This window comes from Nothoprocta perdicaria, unplaced genomic scaffold (genome assembly GCF_003342845.1).
Source record: "Nothoprocta perdicaria isolate Ctin4 unplaced genomic scaffold, notPer1 scaffold_74, whole genome shotgun sequence".
Lineage (NCBI taxonomy): Eukaryota > Metazoa > Chordata > Aves > Tinamiformes > Tinamidae > Nothoprocta > Nothoprocta perdicaria.
The window spans coordinates 1,841,438-1,854,087 of record NW_020456021.1 but is presented as its reverse complement, the minus strand read 5'-3'; the positions used below and the strand labels follow the sequence as shown (position 1 = coordinate 1,854,087).

At 35.0% G+C, this 12,650-nt stretch overlaps 1 protein-coding gene across 42 annotated transcripts in view; it reads right to left on the bottom strand.

The window, feature by feature from the left end:
- LOC112957610 (regulating synaptic membrane exocytosis protein 1) overlaps window positions 1-12,650 on the bottom strand; it is a 192,057-nt gene that overhangs the window by 55,253 nt on the left and 124,154 nt on the right. For 25 of the 42 annotated variants that reach the window (XM_026051286.1, XM_026051288.1, XM_026051287.1 and 22 more), the window contains one exon: window positions 6,036-6,202. The exons of the other annotated variants lie outside the window; for them this stretch is intronic. In XM_026051286.1, coding sequence (XP_025907071.1) covers window positions 6,036-6,202 — 167 coding nt within the window. The remainder of the gene's footprint in view (window positions 1-6,035; window positions 6,203-12,650) is intronic. 42 annotated transcript variants of the gene reach the window in all.

The following is a 12,650-nucleotide window of genomic DNA, read 5'->3' as shown; positions in this document are numbered from 1 at the left end:
AATTTGGGATATTTGTAAACTACTACAAACTGATAACTAATTTGGATTCACTAAGTCTTTCCTCTCAGTAAATACTGCAAATTAAATCTGAGAGAGAATAGTAAAAGATCTAAGTCTCTCAGATTTCCTCCCCATTCTAACGGCATTGACTATGGAGAAAAGGCCAGGAGCAAAGTTCTGAAGGGAGCACTATGCAGTGGTTCACGTTGGCTATGGTTACTTCTTAAAAGATGTTCAGGATTCTGTGGATCTCAGGATGTGTCAGAATCTGGCCACTGGGAGAGATGTTGGGGTTGAGGAATCCATGCAGATGTTGCTATGGCACCAAAGGCACGCCTTCTGCCTTGATGGTGGGTTTTTGACCATTTTTGCCAGTTGCTAACCTTGTGATGATTACAGCAAATTAACGACACCATTTAAGATGCTGGTAAGACTTAATATACTATACTGTGTAGATAAGCTACTACTGCTTGTGCTGATTCATCAGGGAGTAAATATCAGGCAGAAAATAATACATAAATTAGAAACCAATATTGGCACAAAGACAAATGGGAACAAAACGTTTAAACTCCAGGAATAAATTTTGGCTGTAATTAAAATAAATTTTCAGAGTATCAAAGGAATGAGATCTGGAAAAAGAAAAAACCTTTAAGAGACACAGACAAAATAAAAAACAACTAATTAAGTTCAAGATAGAGCTTGAAAATATATTAATGCACAATAGGTGATTGTGACAGAAGGGTTATATTTGGTGATTCTAAAGAGGACCCTTCCAGTCCAAAGAATTATTTGTATTTTCAAAGAAGATGCATATGTAAGTGTGTTCATGCACACTCAGAGAAGTAAAATAAAAAGAACAGGGTTCAAAAACAGCCTCCTACATTGGTTAAGAATCATCCAATGGTCTCTGCCCATGGCCTTCACATCCCTAACCATTTCTTCGCTCTATAGAGCTCTCTCATTTCTTCACTCTGCAGAGTGACTCCTCTTGCCAACTCCTTTGCTAGGAGTTGTCATCAACACAACAGTGTCTCCACATTCGTTTGCACCCTAATCCTGATCTAGAAGCTCTTACTGGGCTCATCATACCTCCCTAGGTGCAAAGCTCTCTCATAAAGAGTAGTTCCCTCTCCCTGCTGTCCTGACCTATGCTTCTATCCATCACAGCATATCAGTTTTGTGAGAGATCCATAACTCTGTAATCCACAATCACCATGTCTCTGTGATCCTGATMAGATTGCACATAGGCCTCTAATTCCTCCCGTTTGTTCCCCATGCTGTACCCATTACTGCATAGAACCTGAGTGCTACCTAGCTCTGCTCATATCCCAGGAAAGGTCTGAGAGCTTCCTCCACCACGCGGTGCTTTTGACATTTTATTTTTTCTGGGCATGCTCTTGGGGATGTCCTCTTTTGTTGAATATGAGGTAGCTCCTGTCCAAAGGAAGTCCTCTTTTGTTGAATATGAGGTGCCTCCTGTCCAAATCACTCTGCACGCTTTGCCTGTTCTCTTGAGGGCTCATCTCCCTCCCTCATCATTCCTGGTTTAAAGCTGCAGTGTACAAGTGTACTAAAGGAATAACAGCTAGGTGTAAGCTGCACAGGCTGTTCTGAAAAACTGGTGATAAACAAGTTTGTCACAAAAAGTCTCACAGCATGAATTGAAGAAGTTATTTCCCCTTCAGTAATATACTGTGAACATATCTGAATCCCAAGAAGCGTGCATGACTGTGATACAAGACATTCARTAGCATGGGATTATACATTAAAGGAATTAGGACTGAAATTATTCTATTTCCTTAATAAATCCCTTTAACATATTCTTATTAAATTTAAGCACTCACTTTAAACAGTGCATGTATTACCAGATCAAAATATGGTACATATATAATTATATTGTGTATCACACATTGGCTAAGATATCAAACATAATTTTTACTGAAAACATGCTTTTCAAATGTAAAATGAGGAATAATGGTGACAGTCCTAATATAGAGATAATTTGTTGCAAACTCTGACACACTGACAGAAGTTCACCTTRAAAGTATTTATCTGGTCTTTCACATAGCTGGCAGATCTTGTTTAATTAGATTTAAGCAAAACATCTTAAGGAAGTCAACTGGCTAACTCCTCCCAAATGGAAACTTTAGGTTCAGCTTCTACAAGTCTCTACCATACGGGAYATCACTGCCAAGTCCATGTTCAAAGATATCTTTGCATAAACAGTCTCCTAAAGAAAAATGATGCAATGAGAATGGGCATAATTTTAATTGAAGTGAGCAAGTGTCCTTTCTCYGATCCAGGCTACATGGTGCTGATTAATTATCACCCGCTTAAGAAGAATTCTTACTTATCAATTATTTTATTTATATTAAACCTTGAAAAAAATCCTTCCTGCTTCACTTATGATGTGAGAAATGTTCCTGAGTCATACAGAGGAGAGTCTGTGGCATATACACAGGCACCAAGCATGCCTTGACTGTAGTATGAATTATTAAAGACTATGATTGATGAAAGCATGATTCTGTAATGAAGAACTGGTAACCATGGCTTTAGTGATGAAACACACACTGACTCCAAATACTACAGCAAGCCAAATATAGAAATCTGGTTCTGATTTAAGTCAATATATTCCCAAGCCACTTTATATTTGTCTGGGCTTCTGCTAGAAAGCACAACAGTCAAGCAAAATTTCCAGTACTTCATAACTGGACAAATTTTCTCATGCATAGTTGTTTGTTAAAACACCCACCTGAAAATGCTAAGTTAGAAATCAAGAAGTTACTTTATGCACTTATACGTAGAACTTGCATCAATCATAATTCCCTCTTGTAACCTATTAGATTTGTTAATCAAAAAAATCATCAGACTGAAGAAGAACTAATGGTATTTGCGATGCATGCTATGTTACATTCTGACAGGTAATTTAATTACAAATATACTACGGGTATGAGATTAACCTCATGCCTCAAAAGGCTTAGGGACAATTGTGTGTTTTATCAAAGGAAAGGGAAGATTTGCTTTCATTCTCCCAGTCTTACTAACTTGTTCAGCCTCAAGTTTCCTAATAGTACCAAACTCAAGATTTGAAATTTGAATCAATGAATGGATAGCACGTTATCTAATTATTCAAATGAGATGCACAGTATTTTGTGTTATTTTCTGTTGCTTCAATTTGTTTTATTTTTATTATATAGACAGCATCTTGTTCTATAGATCATATGTATTATGAAACACATGATTGATTGATGACGATGAGCACATGAATGTGCTCTAGGTGTTCCCTGCTTGAGCAGGGGTGTTGGAGTAGATGATCTCTAGGGGTCACTTCCAACCTCAGCCACTCTGTGATTCTGTGAAATATACAATGTAATTTGAGTGTAATGTTACTCAAGGAGTGATACATAAAAATTAAATATTATTGAACAATGTGCAAATTAAAATGTCCAAATAAACTGCATTCACTATGACAAGCAACTTCTACCCTTCCGATATACGGGAATAATGATACTTTGTAGAGAATTWCTGGAAAACTGTTGCTGTTTTCCTAGGGACAGCCCAAACAAGACAGTGTTGTACTCTSATATTCCTACAATCTTAACTTTCACAGATGCGTTAATTTGAGGAATAATCAGGTTACACTAACTAAAGCTACTGCATATTTAATATCGGCCAATTCACTTCATGTTCAGAAATCGACATCATAATCCTCTACATAAGTAGGTGATCCATTTTTTTTAGTTCATGTTTTGAGAATAAAGGAGTCATTTTATTTCAGTTTACTGATCTGATGGCTGGAGCGATTACTCTTCAGACACATATTTAACTTAGTTAACTCAATTTGTTGATGATTTTCCCTAGGCTTCATTCTCCTATACTCAAAGTAGAGAGGGAGAATGCAGAGCAGGACCTTGAGTATTCTGAATTTGTATATTTTTCTCTTGACTAGAGGCCACCAAAGGATACGAGCTGCATGAGCTAAGAGAAGAGTCTCAAACTCGGCCACTTGCTTTAAGTTTTCACATGTCTACTAGGTTCTTCATAGCTCCTCACTTCCAAAAAATACAAAAGTACGGGCCTTAAAATGCAGTTTAAGTAAATTTTTGCGTTTAAACTTTACATTCACCCAGTTGTCATGACTCAGGCTTTGCAGATGAAAATGACTAGAAATGTGATTTCAATAAGGTAGAAGGCAGAAATTTTTAAAAATGCTATCTTTCTCTTGTCCCTCCAGATTTAACCTTAAYATGCAGCACAATTGATATATGTGAACATTAGGTTCTCTGGAGATATAAAACTAAACTTCAAATTACTCATCAACTTTAAACTTCAAATCTATATTTACTATATTTACTATATATTTTTTACTATATTTTATTTACTATCTATATTTACTTGGACTTAAGGAAACATTAGTAACTAAATATTAGTAAAGAAAGAATTGATTTCATTTCATTTCTGATGTCTAAAATCAAAGTAACCTATCTAAACTAGTCTTTTAGGGTTGCTTCAAAATTAATGTATGAACAATTTGCCAATATATGACATCTATCTGAAAAAGAGGTGAACCCACCCCCCAGCCAAGAGATTTTTGCCTCTTTGTGAAGATAACTAAGATGACTTAATGAAGTTATATATAAATAATCTAACACTTTTTTTTTTTAAGATTAATTCCACTGTAGATACACTAAACAATGAATTTCACTCTGAAAAATTGTACATATAATCAGTCACAATCAGGCAATATAATTAGCCTGTTTCCTCAAATTGACTCTCCACTTCCATGTAAGAGGTAATCTAACAAAAAAAGTGATTAAAAACTACAGGACAGAGGCTACCAGCAGAAACAGAGGAATGGTGGAAGATAACTTCGCTTCATAACATCAACAAAATGCTTTCTCCTTTTCTTTTCTTCAATATATGATTTCTTTTCATTTTGACCTCTCTTGATACTTAATTTCCATGATACATCACTTTTACAGATCTTTAAGGATTTCAGTTTTTCAACAGTCACAAAGTGCAATCATTCAAAAATAAGCAAAGATAGTTCATATGGAAAGTTATGAACAGCAGATGCTACTCCTAAATCTGCTGGATAGAATGCTTTCTCATAACATAACATGAAAGGGATTTTAAGCCACACTAAGAAACTTTATTTTTGACTGACATTGTAAGTAACTATGAGTTAAATCTATAAGTAAATTAAATGACTATTTTTTAAACATCCTATACCACCAGATTCGTTATCAGCAGTGGTAAAAGAAAGATCAAGAACAGCATTCTACAAAAACTGTATTAAAAGTCTGATATTGTAGTGTTTCTTCACATGAATGGCCCTATTGATTTCAGCAACTTTATATGCCTAAGAAATATGTGTACTGAAAGGTTCAGACCACGATAAGACTTCTACAAACAAATTTCCTAAAGAATTCTACTGAAATGAATGGGTAAGCTCTTGTAAGGAAAGCCAGTCTTATATAGAAAGTCTTCAAGAAATTGGGATAAAACAGTAGAGAACAGAGATAAGATCAGATTTATCAATGTGATGAAAGTGATTAAATCTAGTCCACCTATAAAATTTTCAATCTTAAATTTTTGCTCCATTTCATTTTAATCACTGAAGTGGACTTAACTGCTTATAGTCTACTAGATCTACTAGCACCTTCACTGATTTTTAGGGGATTTTAGGAAAAGAAAAAACTCATCAAGCTTAGAATAAAAAAAAAATGACTGACTTGGAAAAACTGTTCATTTCTTCCCCAGATTTGTTCACCTGTTCTCAAGTGATACTTGTGTAAGTTCCACTTGCCATAAATGTATTAATCTGCTCTGCTCAATTTTGCCTTCTGTTTTAGAAGAACAAATGCAAAACGTACTGTTATTTTAAATTAGCAAGGAAAGACTATATTATACAGATACATTGCATAAGCTCTTACGTTGCTGTGGTTATGTAGTTTCCACCATTTCTAGTTGCATTTTGACACTCGAGCAAGAAAAAGATGTGTGATACAATTCAAGCTGCATTGAGAACTCACCTGATCCTGCCCCGAGGGCGTTCAGATTGCTCTGACATAAAACTTGTGCTGCTGAGGCGTGAGGCACTGCTGGTTCGGGAAATGGCTGAGACATCGCTGACATCGCTGTCTGACGATTTGGCAGAGACGTTATCACAACTTCTGTACTGATCTGTTTGTATATTATACTAAAGATCAAGAAAGGAAAGGGTGAGGAGTCTTATCATGATATAATGCATATATTCAGAAAGCAAATGACCCAAGTATGACAAATCTAACTGCTTTTAAACTGCTTAAAAAAAAAAAAAAGAATTCATGAAATTCAGAGAAACATATTAATTTTTTTACATTTACAGAAGAAATGAAAAACAGTATTCATGGAATAAAAGAGATATCTGAAATAAACTACAGTACTATAAATAAGTTGCTGGTACTTCAGTATATTGTGATTATAATAATGAAAAATGAATGCATGCATATCTTCTCAGGCATGCACCTACTATCTAGCTGACAATACACTTTTCTTCCTTTTTTCTTTTTTAAATATTAAAAATATACTATGAAATACCTGTAGAGAGTCAGTTTAGAACATGAGAACTGCATATGGGTGTAGAGGAAATGTAATGCTATATGAGGTTGTCATTTAGGGTTGATTTCAATACTTAAGTTCTATCGAAAAAAAAAAAAAAAGAGTACATTTTCTACTTACAGATATCTCTTTATATCATGATACTAGAGACCTAGACAGTCAGAAAGCTATATCAGCCAAAATAGTGCTTGTTTTCAGACAGATAATTCAGGTAATTCCCTGATCAAGTTGGGTTTTTATGAGAACTAGTAGAAGACCAGCAGCAGGAGCAGGTGGTTGGGGTGGACATTACTACCCTTTTGCCTACAGTAGAATCATTGCTTGGTTAAAAATGATTACAACAGTGCACCCTCTATCACTTGCAACTTGCACGGTTGTATTACCTACATTATCAGCAAGAATACATATAAAAAGAGACTTCAACTCTAGTAATGTCACACTTACCTAAATCTTCAATCATACTCAGCTTCCCAAAAATAAAATGCACTATCATTAAGAGAAAGGAAACTATGGCTGAAAAGTGACTTAAAATAGTGATATATTTTTCCAGTGGATGTTATGTGAAAACTATTAACAAGTGTAAACATTAGTCAGTTTTTGACATGATGACTCTAGGGAGTCCATTTTCCAGATCTGTGCTCTGTAAAACTGCAAGTCATAAAAATTTATTTCTTAATTACACAAAGTTGTGACAGTTTATGAATAGGACCAGCTGAACTTAGCATAGGGTTGCAGGTTGACTCAGTCAGCAAATGTCATGATTTAACTTCAAAAGCCTTGTAAACATAAGCTAAAGTTCGTGCAAATGTATGTAGCAGAGCACCTGTCCTCAAGCTAAGTTTATCTTCCTTTGCCCAGGGCTTTTCAGCAGCTCCAACACAAGTCTCCACAAACACTCTTGGGAACTTGTTCCCAAGACCATCAAAAGAAAGACGAGAAAACTAATTGAAGTAAGGAAGGGGAGGAAATAAAGAGGATGCTATAGATTGACTTTAAATATGAGATTCCTTATGAAGAAAAAAAAAAATCAAAACTTTATGGAAAGTTTATCTTCTTGGCATATGCTTCAGTATCACTCACAGCTTCTGTATAGTCCAGATCCACACACCAACTTATGAATAAAACTCTGTGAGACTGATCTGAAGAGTGTGGAAACTCTTAGCAATAACATGCGAGAGGTTTGCATAGGCTGACTGAAGAAAAACTGCTGAGAGAAAAAACACTCTGGCTCTCTAAAGGTAGATTTTCAACCTGAAATACTAAGCGAAATTCAGCAACATGATTCCAGAACATCTTGGTGCTCAAATAAAATATCTAAGAAGTATTGATATGGAAACATATGCAGCAGAAATCTGATTTAACAATGACACAGAGGATTCAGGAATGCCAATATTTAAAAACAGTCTCAACTCCAGTAAAGATTTATTTGAAGATTCTATTTCCAAGTGACTTTGTGTGACTTATCTGAATATAAATTACCAGTGGGATCAAGGTGAAAGAATGCTGATATGTTTATCCTGTCCATCATTTGAAAATAGCTCATAGTGTCTTTTTAAATATTTTCATTGGTTGCCCTCTTCCAAACTGCTAAATGCCTCTCTCCAAAACTAAAATATGAAACACATCAATTCTTATTAGCTCTATTATTAACAATAAAACCTTTTCTTCTCTGGAGACATCACAATCTCCTTCTAAAGTGAATACTTAAAGAAATTCAAGCAAGAGCAACAGTTATAAAAATGTCTGACATTTATGGTTAAAGGTATATGTTCAGAAGCTTGAAAAACAAATAGTTTTATTGTTTTCCAGTCTATACTAGAGGGCTCCATTCCTGAGCCAGTATTTTTATTTTATACAAAATTCCTATGGAATCCTAGAGGACTCCTTAGAACTTTCCTAAAATGAGTCATTTAAAAATATGAAAAGGCTTTACAGATAAAATTATTCCAGTTTTCCATCAATTTAAACAGAACTTGATCCATCTGCAAAGGAAATCTTGACTGTATTTAAATGAGAAAACTCCTCTTGATTTCAATGAAACAGGAATGTATTTTATATACTTATTTAAGCTACAAATAGAAATGATCTTTCCAAAGTTTTAAAAATAAAGTTTTAAAAATACTCAAAACATAAAAATGGAGTCTCCTTGAAATACATGCCTTGTAATCCATGGTAGCAGAGCAAATGTACCACAAACGTCTTCATGCTTTATTTGCATTTATGTAGACAATTCCACTTCCCCATGATGACATATATTTACTTCTCTTCCTTACCAGAAAGTTTACATTCTCATTGTGGCCTTAATGAGTCTGTCTATGTCACATTGTTATGTGACAGTGTATCACCTGCACAACTTGAAACTTTGCCTCCTCTTCAGCAGAGGATGGATCTTGGTTTGAAAAAGCATACAGTAAATCTGGAACAATAACAGAAGATCGACATGGTCTCTGGGCAAAATGATGTAGAAGTTCTGAAGACTGACATAATCTGAGCTATTCACTCGATCAATGAGCAACCGTGATGAGAAGATTGTGTCAATGACTCTTCAGGAACTCAGTCTCATAAAACACCTCTTTAATATTAACTATGCAACTACTTGTTGCAATGCAGTCCTGAGCCCAGGTATTCCCTGTCTGAATTGGGTACCTACTCACTAAGCTATATAGCTGTCTTCCTACCTAGTCYAATACAATCTACAACAAAATGGAGATGCTGTATGTATCAGACTGGCTTAATAGATAGGTTTTAGGTGTTGATGGACAGAGTATTTTACAGTGAGTTAGGAGATAAGAACAAACTACTTTACTTCTGGCCTTGCCATTCCAAACAGAGTAAAACACGGAGACGCCCTTCCTACTGATATTAGCATAAAACTCTTGAGCTTTAATTATCCYTTTGTATCCTATCCTAGGACTCTAATTCCTGCAAAAGAGAGGAAGAGAGAGGGAGCAAGAGAGACCCTTCCACTTCAGAGAAATTGGGTTTAACATGGAAAGTGCTGATGCTGACAAATTATACCAACTGATATCGCACTTATGCTTTAGTTGTCCCTGTTATGGATTTTGTCCTTTTCACCACAGATGTTTCTACCCAATTCCTCATCCTCTATAGGAAGCACACAACTTTCACGAGTCTCTACCTCTTCTTCTCAGTCCAATCTGATAACCAGGCGACATCCTCAGTTAACATTCTCCTCCCTAAACTAAAGAGGAAGAAACTCCCTAAACTAAAGAGGAAGAAAAGACTCTTTCTGTATCTTTCTTTCTTACAGATTCTTACATGGAGGAGTACTGGCTACTTGGGAATTCTGAAGTCAGCTGAGGTAGCTACTCCTAGTGAACCTTTCTTAGCAGAAAATTCATATAAATAATTTGCACTACTGGTAATCAAATCTATTTTTTAAATGTCTTTGAAAGTTTATTTTATTTTCCTTACTGAAATTTCAAATAATTAATTGTYTGGGGGGAAAAACAGAGACAGAAGAGTAAATTACTGTTGCAATACACCCGAACCAAAAATTCAGAAGAAAACTGTTATAGTCTAAAAGACAGCTAATGCACATATCAAATATGTGTGTTAAAGTAATGTCTGAAGGTTTCCAGTTGGGATCAAAGATAATATGATTAGTGCCACTCATCTAGAATACTACTGCTCTTCASTATAACATCATATGTTTTAAAATTATGAATATATTTGTAACAGGTTTTTCCTATCTTGTTACTCTTAAATATAACCAAAAAAAAAAAAAAAACTTTGAATCTTCAAGATTAAGTGAATTTTCAGACCAATCACTTCTCTCTCAGTGTCTAAAGGAGTTAAAGCTTATGTAGCTTTTCCATTCCAAAGTGTACGATTTATCTTGAGGGTAGCTYCTAAGGTTCACAGCAACTTCGATACCAGTTACTGGAATTGGTATTGGAATTACTGGAAAATTACTATTTTTCACATGTGAGCAGCTAGCTTGAAAAGCACAAACTGTCTGCCATGTCTGTATTCTTCTGTATTACAAAGACRGACTTTTTCAACATAACTATCTCAAATATAAACACTTGAAATGCAGTTCTTCCATTCACTTTGCCACCTATGCAGTCTCTTGCTCTCCTCTACGTCAGCAGGAGAAAAAACAGGTGTGATGAACTCCAGACATGTTAAAAAAGCACAGACACAAACAAAAAGACTGTGCATCACTGATACTGTTACAGATCTTYATCTTCATTGACTAGTTAGAAATTTACTGATTATAAGGCATGCCTTAAAAGTAATTTAATAAACTACTATAATTATCTTACCTACTAATCAGTAGTTGTWTTTTTGTATTTCTCTCCCTACCTTCATGGAGGATACAAGGGTTCAGAGCTTTGAATGCGGAAGGAGGGTCCCCATGTTCGAATACAGAAAAAGCCTAGGAGACTTCTTCAGACTAAATAACCCCAGCTCCCTCAGCTGACCCTCATAAAGTCTGTTAATAGTGATATGAAGCAGTTACATCACTGAATATTGTAGAGTATATGTGCTAATTTGTTCTTATGTCTTTAACTTTATAATAGATAGACAAAAATAGATCTATTCACATAGATATAAAATTTATTATAGTTTGGATTATCCTACTCATTCTATATTGAATATTCTGTCCTATTCTAGGCAAAAAAAAAAAAAAAATAAAGGAAAACTGAAGAACTCCACTTGGAGTAAGGACTACAATATTAACATGCACAAAATACCTGAAGAGTTAGGATTTAAATAATTTTCAAGTAAGCATTTTGCTTACAACTATTTTATCATGAAAAGCAGCACAAATCAGCCAGAACGCCAGGTACCCATATGTGTTTTCCTCAGCACAGAGAATTTGCTTCCTTAATGCTGTGGTCATACATTTTTCTAAAAATCGGTATCAACAAAACTTCAACAGAATTCTTTCCATCTATTATGAGATGCTGAGATTTCAAGTTGGATTTAATTTCCATGTATGCTTAGAACCTAAAGGCAGTCCTAGAAAATTCTAGGCAGTAAAGGATAATGGAAATCATTATCATTGCATATAATGTTTTCTAACAACCAGTTCACCATATATCAGATCCACAATAGCCTTAGTTTTAAAAAGTCATTGAGAGGCAGAAATCATGCTTACAATAAATAGTAAAGAGAATAAGAATTAAAAATAAGATTCATAATGGAAAATAYAGAACTTCTGAATCAATGTGCAAACATGGCTAATCTAAACAAGAAATTTGGTTTTTAATCATGAACTGAAGTTGGTTTTTATTCATCCTGGCCAAAATCCATGTATCGCACATTGCCATTCTCACTAGCRAACTTTATCAAGATCATTCTTACTGTGTTTTTAAAATGTTAACTGGTTAGAAGGGCTGCACACACAGATCACAAAGTCACCGTTTTGTCCTGAATTGACAGAATGATTCACATGTGAAGGCTATAGGAAATCCCTAAAATAAGCAACTACAATTATACAAATTAGGCAGTTTTAATTATACAAATTCTGTTTTACATATTATATCACTGGAAATTTCTACCCCATTTTTTATTTTTATAGCACTGGCTGTTTGGCAACTGAGGGCCTAAAGCACTGTTACCATTATTMTTCTTCTCTCTGAGAACTGTTTTATTAAGGTCTGTGCTCACAGTGAAGTGGTTTCAAAACACAAACATCCTTACTAAAGTTCCCTTCACACTTAACTGTAATAAGATCTTGACCAAGCTTTTCAGATCTGTTAGATGTTAGCAGTTAAACAACAGATTCCCTATTTATCCATTCCTGAGTGACTCTCTGATTTTTCAAACTGGTTCAAACTAGTTCAAGCACATTTTGGTATGTATCACTTTAATTTGTTCCTACAGGAACATGTACCAATTCCGTAAAACATGGGGAACTTTTTAGTGTAGTATCAACTAAAGGGGCAAGAATAGCAAGTCAGATAGTGCTACAGCAGTGAGTGCCAGGAGTTTTCTGCTATTCTTCAGCTGTGCGAGCAGGACACTGTGTGGTGTTTTCTGTAAGGCAATGATTCCTCAAATGGAGGGTTCCTCTC